Source organism: Ptychodera flava, chromosome 9 (genome assembly GCF_041260155.1).
Source record: "Ptychodera flava strain L36383 chromosome 9, AS_Pfla_20210202, whole genome shotgun sequence".
Classification (NCBI taxonomy): domain Eukaryota; kingdom Metazoa; phylum Hemichordata; class Enteropneusta; family Ptychoderidae; genus Ptychodera; species Ptychodera flava.
The window spans coordinates 3,654,965-3,667,969 of NC_091936.1; the positions used below are offsets into that span (position 1 = coordinate 3,654,965).

The following is a 13,005-nucleotide window of genomic DNA, read 5'->3' on the forward strand; positions in this document are numbered from 1 at the left end:
ATCTGCAATGTGTGTACGACTTGTACAGAACCAGCTAATTCTGGATTTTAGAATTTTAACCATTTTCAGGCATTTTTAATCTTGTGTTGTAATCTATTTGGGAGTGACAGTGTCATTGGTGCAAATTTTTTATGTGAATTGTTCTTCTGGAATGCTTGTAAATTCACATATGATGTAATTTAGCGTGGCAATTTAGAGGAGAACTTTGATCCATAATTGTACCAGTACATTGTACTACCATCATACCAAATTAGACTGATGTACTGGTATGTGATGTGGGCTGGGCTACTTGTTACTTCCAGTTCAAATTACAATACACGTACTGACTTGTAAGCCTATTGCTCTGGAGATTCTTAACTGTGCCTTGACAACACAAAGCAGAATTGTGCTATGAAAACATATATGTGTACACAACTTTTCAATTACATCCTTATCCTGGCTCTGTTTTCTCTAATGAAAATTTTTGGCTCCACAGCACATTGTCTGCCATAACAAAAATTATATTTATTGATACTGATACTTTCATGATTATTTTTGCTATAATTATTTTGACATGGTGAAGGTCAAATATCACTGCTTGTGATAAATCCATGTACTATATGTCACAATGTTTGTGTTACAGTTACTACACTGCTACTTCCTAGCAACAACTTGAGAGTGTAACATTTATGACTTTAATATTTAGAATGCCATTATAGACCAAGGTACAATTTTTTTTATTGAAACATCACCTTGACAATTGTATACACACAAGGTACCTGTATTGGAACTGTAGGCAACATTTTCACTTACTATGAATTATGTCAGTTCAATCGTGTCACTAGGTATTGAATTACAAAAACACCAGATATAAGAGGAAATGAAACCTTCAACTATTTATTGATCAAATTATTTTTCAACTCACAAAATTTTGAATCTGATGCACATTTTATAGTCTCTTAGTGTGGTGTTAATGCAAACAAAAATGCTATGATTATTATTATTCCTATGTAAGAATGTGTTTCTGAAATTTTGATTGTGCTTTATTATCATTTCTAGCATAAAAACTTATGTTTCCCCTGTACAACATCTTATGACAGTGATTGGTCAAAGCGGAAATTTCCAACAAAACATTTCCAACAAAAAAGGGAAATGCTTATTAATCTCTGTCAGTGGTAACCTTATCAGTTCCCTGTCCAGTTTTGAAATAGCTTTGCTTTTGGGAAGTAGCAGAAAATTCAAGACATAGGTCAAAAGTGTTGTTAAGCAGTCCCTCAGACATCTAATTGTACACGTCAGGGTAATTTAGACTGATACCAAATGTCAATGATACATACCTTGATTATGCAAAAATATTGCCAAAATAATACTGTTTCATCTTTTGTAGTTTGGAAGATGTTTTACAAAATTAAATTTGATAGCAATGAAAAGAAAATGGTTATAAAATGGTATCACACAACCATGTTGAGCGTCTTGATTTCATTGAACTTGAAGGACAGGTAGAATTTATGAAAATCACCAGTTGTGTCCAACTACTTGTAGAAATAACTATATAACTTCATTTATCGTACATATGTAGATCTTCAATTTACACTTGATATGACATCTGTAAAACCAAAATTAATTTGACTAATTGGCTAATATTACAGTTATGCACAGCTAATCAGTGATATGACTGAGTTATTTATATTACAGTTACAGTATATGGAATTATCAGTGACAAGTTAAGGTGATTACACGCAGTACACATATGACATGTAGAAATTATAAATAACATTTTTATGAAAATGGAGACACATTATGGAAGGTACTAATGACAATCAATACAGCCCCAGGGTGTCCCTCATTCAGATCTTAATAAACCATTAGTGATATCAATGATGATATGGGGGACATAATCAACTCATTACTTAGACATAATATTTGTTTGACTCAATCGATCTGTACAGCTAGTTAGGTAAAATGAAACCTGTAATCATCTCCAGGCTAGTGCCATGTGATGCTCATACTGCACTATTATCTCCTGTATAGCTGAACATTACTTTAATGACCTTGTCTGAAATATCCCTTGTGATTAATTTATGCCTCTTTTTGCTGTAATTTCTTTGCACAGGATGAAGGGTGAATTCATGAAAGAAGATGGGACTGGTGTGAACTATAGTGCATTAAAACTCAGTGATGTCTTCAAATCTTACAAAGCAATAACACAGGATTTGATTGGCATCAGCTTAGAAACACTTGACAGAACACAGAAAATGGTGTTTTTCATAAGTATCCTTTATCTGATGCATTTGTGTCGTCAGTAGTAAAGCTGCCTGCACTGTAGTTTTTCTATGATTTTACTTCAAGACCATTTCAACTTACATGTAATTTCTTCAACTTAGGCATAAATAATCTTTACGGCCCTGATACGGCTTTTGCGGCCCGAGGTCGTACGGCGGAAGGGCCCGAGCGTGCGAGGGCCTGTACGCCGTACGACCAAGGGCCGCAAAAGCCATATCAGGGCCGTAAAGGTTTTATCATATACCTTATGGAATGATAAATATGTAGTTTACATAATATTCAACATTGTTTAGGAGATAAAAATGCGTGCGATATCAAAAATTCATCGCCATTTGTGTCAGTTTTTATAAATACGATGGCCGCTTCCCGTCGCGGATTGACATACATAATGACGTCATTTGTTTACATGCAGAATTCTAGAACGCGCAAAGCAACATCCGTACTATACGTGACCAACAGAGATCAAGGTTGAAATAGAGGTGTAAGAAGGACAAAAGCGAGATGTCAGTTTCTTGCAATTTATACTAAACAGGCACGCACTTAGTATACACAGTATTTCACTAGAATTTTAAGGAATAAAAGCCGATGTCACCGGCATAGCTCCACTGTCTCCATGCGCAACTACGATCTGAGCGAGCAGACGTTTTCCTAATCTCGCGCTGGCTCTGTATACGAATGGAACGTTTGCGGATAGCAACGCGCGTAGTAACCAGAATCGAGATAGTTCAGAACTGCACGCGACTGCCCATATTTGGGCATCGGGCCGGGGCGTGATACGTAAAAAATTGCACAGATCTGAGGGCGCTTCCTCCCATAGCTTTACACAGGCACGTGAATGTAGGTATATGATAATGTTGGCTATAAAAGGTGCTGTCTCACAGAAGGTTAATATTTGGAGCTGAGATGTGTGTACTGTAATCATACATAAAGCAATCATACATAAAGCATGTTATTGTATAGCCAAAAATCTACCGTACAATCTATTGTATCAGAGAGGAGCTGAATGGAATGGGCATAATTTTCATATCACATATAAATACTTTATTATATGTATTCTCAACTTGAACCTTTCTACTGCTTGATTGAAAACTCTGAAACAAAGTGTTATTGTTAGTCCCCACGGACACCGTCCGGGGGGACTTATAGGTTTGGTCGTGTCCGTGCATGTGTGCGTCCGTGCGTCCGTCCGTCCGTTCACGCAGATATCTCAGAGATGCAAGGAGCGATTTCATTCAAACTTGGTACAAGAATTACTTCATATGTCATACAGATGCACGTCAATTTGTTTTGTGATACGATCCAATATGGCCGCCAGGCAGCCATTTTATTACGATTTTTTCATGTACAGAGCCATAACTCAGACACGTTTCAACCGATTTTATTCAAAGTTGGTACAAGGACATTGACCAATGTCATAGATGTGCACGTCAATTTGTTTTGTGATACGATCCAATATGGCCGCCAGGCGGCCATTTTCTAACGATTTTTTCATGTACAGAGCCGTAACTCAGACATGTTTCAACCGATTTTATTCAAAGTTGGTACAAGGACATTGACCAATGTCATAGATATGCACGTCAATTTGGTTTGTGATACGATCCAATATGGCGGCCATTTTGTAACGATTTTTTTCATGTACAGAGCCATAACTCAGACACGTTTCAACCGATTTTATTCAAAGTTAGTACAAGGACATTGACCAATGTCAGAGATATGTACGTCAATTTGTTTTGTGATACAATCCAATATGGCCGCCAGGCGGCCATTTTCTAACGATTTTTTAATGTACAGAGCCATAACTCAGACATATCTCAACAGATTTTATTCAAAGTTGGTACAAGGACATTGACCAATGTCATAGATATGCACGTCAATTTGTTTTGTGATACGATCCAATATGGCTGCCAGGCGGCCATTTTGTAACAATTTTTTTCATGTACAGAACCATAACTCAGACACGTTTCAACCAATTTTATTCAAAGTTAGTACAAGGACATTGACCAATGTCATAGATATGTACGTCAATTTGTTTTGTGATACGATCCAATATGGCTGCCAGGCGGCCATTTTCTAACGATTTTTCATGTACAGAGCCATAACTCAGACATATTTCAACTGATTTTATTCAAAGTTGGTACAAGGACATTGACCAATGTCATAGATATGCACGTCAATTTGTTTTGTGATACGATCCAATATGGCCGCCAGGCGGCCATTTTCTAACGATTTTTTCATGTACAGAGCCATGAGTCAGGCATATCTCAACCGATTTTATTCAAAGTTGGTACAAGGACATTGAACAATGTCATAGATATGCACGTCAATTTGTTTTGTGATACAATCCAATATGGCCGCCAGGCAGCCATTTTCTAATGATTTTTTCATGTACAGAGCCATAAGTCAGGCATACATGTATCTCAACCGATTTTATTCAAAGTTGGTACAAGGACATTGACTTATGTCATACATATGTACGTCAATTTGTTTCATGATATGATCCAATATGGCTGCATGGCAGCCATATTGGTTACAATTTTTTCGTGTCCTTATCCAAAACTTGGGCACGTCTCAACTGATTTTATTCACCGATTTTATTTAAACTTAGTACAGGGACATCGACCTATGTCATACATATGCACATTGATTTGTTTTGTGATACAATCCAATATGGCCGGCGTGTGGCCATTTTTTCCGATTTTTTCATGTCCGGAACCATAACTCAGACATGTATCAAGCAAATTTATTCAAAGTTGGTACAAGGACATTGACTTATTTATACATATGTATGTCGATTGGTTTCACGAGATGGTCCAATATGGCCACATGGTAGCAATTTCGTTATGGTTGTTTCATGTCGAAAGCCATAACTCTGGCAAGTCTCAACTGATCTTATTCAAAGTTGGTACATGTACATTGACTTATGTCGTACATATACTTGTTGATTTTTTAAACAGTAAGATCAAATATCGATGCATGGCGGTGAATTTGTTACAATTTTCTTATGTACAGAGCCATAACTCAGACATATTGCCACCAGTATCATTCAAAGTTGGTACAAGGACATTGACCTATTTCATACATATGCTCCTCAATTTGTTTCACGTCATGTAGCAGTAACATGTCAATTATTGAAGTTTCGTAAATAGGCTGATATGTCAAGAAATACTGCATCAAATTCATGAAACTTTGTACAGATGTTAAGCTCACATTGCTTTAACATTGAAAAAGACATTTATCAGTGTCATTTTAATTAATTTTTAATTGCATAAGTAATGAACTTTCTAATTAGGGTGATATAGCCACAAATTAATACAACGTCAAATGATGAGAAACTTGATACAGATGTTGATCTCATAGTGTTGTAAATACTGCATCAAACTTTATGAAATATGGTACAAGTGATAATCTGTTAAGTGTTAGGATTGTATGCAAAAATGTTTAGCAACATCCTGTTGATTAATTCCTAGTAGACTCATTTTATGAACTTTAGGATGGTGGTCTACTTTGGTTTTATGTTTTCATCACCGTAGAACTCATTCTTGGCCATTGAGTGCCATCTGTATCAAAGTATTTTATCACAGACCTAATTAATGAAGAGGACTCTATCCTCTCTGAGGACATGTAATCAAAGTACCCATTAACAAGTGGGGACTGTGTCATCAACGATGACTTGTTTAATATGTTTTTCATGCAGGAAAATGATTTCCTACATTAATCATGTAAACTCTTTCCTTTTTAATGTGACCCAGCCACTCTTTAATATCACATTAAATGTATTCAGCTGGCCAGAGTGAAAGATAGGTCCTCCATGTACACAATGTATTGGCTGTTGATTAATAGCAGCAGTTGTTATGTTTCATGGCAAATACACAGATACCTTCTTCTTTGTACAATCTTGCATCTGAAACAAGGATAAGAATGATATTGCTTGCAGCAGGGATTTGAAAATAGCAATGTGTTACAACAGACTGAAAGATTCCGTCGCATGCGGGCGCTCCGGCGTACTGCGACCTACGACCCTTTACCAGGTCGCAGTGCACCGGAGCGCCCGCACACAATGGAATCTTTCAGTCTATGTGTTACAATTGAGATATTTTAAATATTTTGAAAAGATAGAGTACCGCTCAAGGAAAGTATAAGTATTTACATGTCAATAGCTTCCACAGAATTCCTTGATTTTGTATACAGATATTTACAATGCACTGACAATCCATGGTTTAGTTGAATGTGATAAGCTTCCAAACTCTGTACTGGATATCAGACAATTCTGGCGCAACACAGCTTACAATATTAGTGGTCACATCTTCAGTTTGGATGACATTGAACATGGAATTCTGAGAGGTAAGTGCTACCATAGCTGCCAATGTATGCCATGACATTGAACATGGAATATATGTAAAACATTACCTGCCAAAGTATTACAGCAACTGTACTGGATCACAACACGCAATAATTGAATCATGTGAATTGGAGAAATGGTTTCATGATTTGAGAACACATAGCACTTTTTATCACAGCTTTATTTTTATATTTAATCTCAAAATGTTGAAGTATTTCTGTATATGATTTCAATTGTAATATCACTTCAAAATATCAATTTTACCTAGTTTCAAACTTTGCATATGTATCATATACATATACATACATTAAGCGTGAGATCCATCAAGTTCATAAAAGAATCTGTGTTCATATAATACTTCTGTAATCAGACTTAAAAACAAGTGAATTCCTACATATAGTACTTTACTTCATTAACATTCAGTGTTTACATTCCCACATAACACTGAATACTTTCAGTCCAAGTGAACATTCCATAGTTTAGATTCCCTGTAGTTTTACACAGTTTACAGTTAAGGCCATTATTCTTCGGTGGGGCAAGTTGGTAATTACCTACCAATTTAGCTAGGGATATTGCAATATACCAAGGGAACTTCCTAAGGGACAAACCATTAGATCTTGGGAGGGGGGGTGGTCAAAAACAGAAAAAAAAAAATTTTCAGAGCAGAAAGTTAGGAAAAAAAAAATCTTCAGACTAGTTTGCAAAATAAAAAAAAATAAATAAGAAGACAAAGGCGTAAAAAAAAAATCTGCAAAAGTCTTTAAAATTTTGAATTTTTTTAGATTTTACAGACAGAAAGCAACTTTCTGTATTTTTTAGTACATCCTCCAGGCACTTTTTTAATTTTAATTTATATATTTAGAGTGACTGTATCCCTTATACTGGAAGTTGTGATTATCTTATCTTTTCAGGACTTTTGTATTCTGATCACTTGAAAATTATGAAATTATAGAGCCTGTTACAAACCAAGCAGGTACACTAGGTAAAACATTGAAACTATGGTATGGTTGTCAAGACAGAAAGTTTTATTTGCCTTTTAAGATCAAGGTAAACAGATGTAGGCCACATCAGTTTCATTTTTTTTACGGCATTTTATTGCAATGATGAATGCAAGAATGGGTGAACAAGTAGAAACACGTCAATGATAAAACAACATATCAAGTCATTATGCATTATCTTGCTTTTAAAAAGGCATTTTCAATTCTTTTTTCTCAAAAAACAGCCTCAAAAAACAACAGCAACACATGTTTTAACATTCAACAATACGCTACGTAGAATGCCATCTATCCAACAAATCCCAACACAAAAACACACAAAAGGCTTGAACTTTGAAAGTTTCTCGATAGCAAATACTGAATAAATCTGCATGAATAATCGTTTTTGTGTAGCAAATTTCAAAGAAATTGGACAAGCCCTTTCAGAGAATACAGATTTTTTGACCATGAATGGCATAAATTGCCCTAAAAAGACAAATATTGAAATTTAAACACATCTATACACATCCAATCAATTTGGACATGCTGCTACAGAGAAATAGATGTTTTGATCAAAAAAGGGCAACAATTGCTCTAAAAACACAAATATGCAAATTTAACTTTATTATTAGCTTATTTTAGCTTCTCAGCTTGTCAAAATCAATTGTAAATCATGAGATATGCATGATGTTTGGTGGGGTGAATGTAGGCATTTCACCACGCAGTAGAAAGGGAAGCCAGGAAACCAAAATAGTCAATTTTCAAAACTATAGGAAGCTACTGAGGAGCAAGAAGACCATGTTTCAGAGGAAGATGTGTAATCCGAAAAAAATGCTCCCAAAGTGCCACCAAATAACACCATTTTTATCTTTATTTTTCAAAAGCTCCAACAGCAGGAGGGGGGACACCCCCTCCTGACCTCCCCCCGCAAAATACTCCCCAAGTGCCACCAAATAACATCATTTTAATCTCTATTTTTCAAAAGCTCCAACGGCAGGAGGGGGACACCCCTCCTGACCACCCCCCGCAAAAATACTCCCCAAGTGCCACCAAATAACACCATTTTAATCTCTATTTTTCAAAAGCTCCAACGGCAGGAGGGGGACACCCCCTCCTGACCACCCCCCCCCCCCCCCCCCCCCGCAAAAATACTCCCCAAGTGCCACCAAATAACACCATTTTAATCTCTAATTTTCAAAAGCTCCAATGGCTCCCCCCCCCCCCCCCCGTGACCGCTTGCGTGGCCGCTTGTGGTGCTTGGCACCACATCTTTGCCCTCTTTATCTTCAGACAGCGACGAACTAAAAAAAAATTATAAATCTGAAAATTTACTCTGAAAAAAAAAAATTGCACAGCTAATCTCAATTTGAAAAAAAAAATTTCAGAAATTTACAATAGTAAAAAAAAAATTTTCACAATTTCATTGTGACCACCCCCCCCTCCCAAGGTCTAATGGTCCATCCCTAAGCCAAACTCTGTTTTCCTATCTGGAGCGGCAAGATGAAATCTAAACAAACACAGCGGGTAACAAATTTTACAGCCACCAATGGTGATCTGATACCGGGATGAACCATAATGTACTCCACTGTCTGCTTTATGTTTCAGTAATTTAGCTGGTCAGAGGGAACTTTAGTAGTGATTTTGTATGTATGGCTCAGTTCATCGCGTTGTATTTTGAACACTGTTCTGATTGCCGGCTGGTTTTGTACAGTATAAGTATTCTAAAAAAAAAGTATTTTGTCAATATTTTACTGGCTGCTATCAAAGGTTTCTTCACCCACAAAAAATTAAGCAACTAGTTGTGCAGGTCATGTCAAACTTTTTGATTGTGGCCTTCCAGGATATTTTGGGCAATGGTACTGAGAATGAGATGGGCGATGACATGCTGAAGTGCCGTCTGTGGTGCATTTATTAGCTCCGCTGTCAGCGACGCGGAGCTTATCAAATAGGTTGATTTTCCGTCGTCGTCCGTCGTCGTCCGTCGTCCGTCGTCCGTCGTCGTCGTCGTCGTCCGTCAACAATTGCCTTCTCCTCTGAAACCGCAAGTCCAATTGCTTTGAAATTTTATATGCGGTTCACTTGGGGTGACCTCACTTAAGTTTGTTCAAATCGTGGTGAAATTTGCATATTTGTATTTTTGGGGCATTTTTTGGTGTTTTTTGGTAAAAAAATCTTCTTTTCTCAAACCGCTTGTCCGATTGCTTTGAAATTTAATATGCAGTTTACTTATGGTGACTTCAGTCAGATTTCTTCAAATCGTGGTGAAATTTGCATATTTGTATTTTAAGGCAATTTTTGTCATTTTTGGTAAAAAAATCTTTAAAAATCTTCTTCTTCAAAACTACCGGTCAGATAGCTTTGAAATTTGGTACATATGTCCCTAGGGATGATCTATTTAAGATTTGTTCAAATTGTGAAGAAATATGCAAATTTGCATTTTTAAGGCAATTTTTGCCATTTTTGGTCAAAAAATGTATTTCTCAAAAAGTACTGGTCTGATAGTTTTGAAATTTGGTATACAGGTTTCTATAGATGCACTTAGTAATATATATTGAATTTCTGATGAAATCTGTAATTTTGTATTTTTGGGCAATTTTTGCCATTTTTGGTCAAAAAATGTGTATTGCCAAAACTACTCATCTGATAGCTTTGAAATTTGGTATAGAGGTTCCTACACATGAACTAAATGATATGTATTGAAATTATGATGAAATCTGCAATTTTGTATTTTTGGGGCAATTTTTGCCATTTTTGGTCAAAAAATGTGTATTTCCAAAAGTACTCATCTGATAGCTTTGCAATTTAGTATACAGGTTCCTACAGATCACCTTAATGATATTTGTAGAAATTATGATGAAATCTGCGATTTTGTAATTTTGGGGCAATTTTTGCTATTGGTCAAAAAACGTGTTTCTCAAAAAGTACTGGTCTGATAGCTTTGAAATTTGGTATACAGGTTCCTACAGATGAGCTAAGTAATATATATTTAATTTCTCCTGAAATCTGTAATTTTGTATTTTTGGGGCAATTTTGCAATTTTAGGTCAAAAAATGTGTATTTCAACAACTGCTCATCTGATAGCTTTGAAATTTGGTATACAGGTTTCCATAGATGAACTACATGATATTTATTGAAATAATGATGAAATCTGCAATTTTGAATTTTGTGGCAATTTTTCCCATTTTTGGTCAAAATATGTGTTTCTCAAAAGTACTGGTCTAACAGCTTTGAAATTTGGTATACAGGTTTCTATAGATGAACTCAATTTGATCTTTTGAAATTATGATGAAATCTGCAATTTTTATTTTGGGGGGGCAATTGTTGCCATTTTTGGTCAGAAAATTTTATTCTCAAAACACTACTCATCAGATAGCTTTGGTTGACATGTTCCTAGGGATGATCCGATGTGATATATTCAAAGTATGATGAAATCTTCAATTGTGTATTTTTGCAGCTTATTTTAGCCACTTTTTCTGGCCACTGCATTGAGCTATCAAAGATTTCCTCCTTCTTCATCAACATGTGTCAAAAATAGTTATTCTCTACATAAACACAGCGGAGCTATATCGGCGCTAGGTCGCTTGTTCTCTGAGCGATATTTATCATAGTTTCAACTTCATGTAACTTCGTACAATTTTGTCATCTTGTCTCGAATTTTGATTGAGCTTTCAAGACAGATTGTAAAGTTGACTTTTTTTGAGTCGCTGATTGCTTTTGAATTAGACTCCTGTGAACCACACAGTAAAGACCAGCTTTTGAAAGATTAATGTACATGGGGTGATCTCAAACTTTTGTACAAAATACCATGTTTTGTAATGATGTTACTTCATGCAGCTTTTTCAAACCTAGTTATGTGCATAACTTATCAAAAAGAAGACAAGACACGATATGATCTCTTAGGATCGTGTTTTATTCCTTGTAGTTTTCATTCCCCAATCCAGCCCCTTTTAACGAACCTACATGAAAATGGTTCATCCCAGTTATCAGATCACTATTGCTGGCTGTAAAATCTCATTACCCGCTGTGTTTGTTTAGATCTCATCTTGCCGCTCCAGATAGGAAAACTGAGTTTGGCTTAGGAAGTTCCCTTGGTATATTGCAATATCCCTAGCTAAATTGGTAGGTAATTACCAACTTGCCCCACCGAAGAATAATGGCACTGACTGTAAGTGTTGGTATTACAATATCACTTGATCAAAATGCCATTTTTAACACACTCAGCTCATGCTATGATGTTTGTAATTGATTTCAAGGTACACTGCAATGACCTGAAGCTTTCATGAAATTAGATATGGAGACTGGTACTCAGATTATAAAGTTGTAGAAACCGATACTTGGCTTGAGCATGTTCTCCAAACTGAGGAACTATGCATTTGTAATTGTTTCCTAGGTAACAGGCCACATCCAGCGGCTAATGACCCACATTTTTCCAGTAAAGACCCAAGAGTCAAATTTGTTGTTGAACCAATGGATCCAAGAATTCACTTTGCCCTAGTATGCGGTGCCAAGGTAAAGTGAAGCTCTTTAGTTCTGCATATGTAATGCAAGATTCTAGGCCAATGAATATTCTCCATAGATAAGACTCATTTGCATTCTTAAGGAGCGTTCAGTTATTACGGCCGGGGGCGGGGGCGGCAAAATCCAGGGAGGTCACCTTAAATTTGAAAACTGCAAAGGGGGGTCATGTATTTTTCAAACAGCTCAGAGGAGGGGGTCATTTAATTTTCATAAGTATCCGTCCCATCAAAAAGCCGTTTCAGTGTTCAGAAATATTCTGGGAGATAAAAATGATTCGCTGCGTGATTTCATTCTTTGAAGTCATTTAACTGTAAATCTGAACAAAAGTATAATCATCTTAACTTGGCAACTCTGAGGCTTGTCTTATTGTAAATGGAGCCCACTGAGGGCAATGAACAATTCCTATTACTTACATATTAGAGATATAGCAAGTTTTGTCAGGGAAATTATTTTACAGTTACCTGTAGACTACAAGTATCATGAAAAGTGAAATTATACTTTTAGGTGAAATTCCAATATCATAATTGTTGTCCACATCTGAACTTTTCAAATACGCTATTTGAATCAAGTATATTTGTATCAATTATCAAACACCTATAAAAGCACAAATTAATTTAGTTTAGCATCATAAAAAAATTATTCATAGTTTTCTCATAGACTCCAATGTAAAGTGAATCAACATTTCAGTGAAATTCCAAAATCCAATTTCTAGCGAACACATCCATGTGTTACCACCCTAGTCTCATCAAGTACATCAGTATTAACAATTGAGAGTATATAAATACACAGATTTACCTATATTTGTATTGGAAAAAATTATAGTTTCCTCATTGACTCCCATATATAATGGATGAACATTTTCAGTGAAATTCCAAAATCAGATTTCTTGTACACATGATATGCACCTTTAAC

General features: G+C 36.0%; 1 protein-coding gene across 2 annotated transcripts in view; it reads left to right on the forward strand.

The window, feature by feature from the left end:
- The window catches only part of LOC139139778 (uncharacterized), a 31,089-nt gene that overhangs the window by 9,692 nt on the left and 8,392 nt on the right, over positions 1 to 13,005 (forward strand). For both annotated transcript variants that reach the window (XM_070708684.1, XM_070708683.1), the window contains exons 2-4: positions 2,093 to 2,250; positions 6,451 to 6,603; positions 11,966 to 12,084. In XM_070708684.1, the coding sequence (XP_070564785.1) occupies positions 2,093 to 2,250; positions 6,451 to 6,603; positions 11,966 to 12,084 (430 nt within the window). The remainder of the gene's footprint in view (positions 1 to 2,092; positions 2,251 to 6,450; positions 6,604 to 11,965; positions 12,085 to 13,005) is intronic.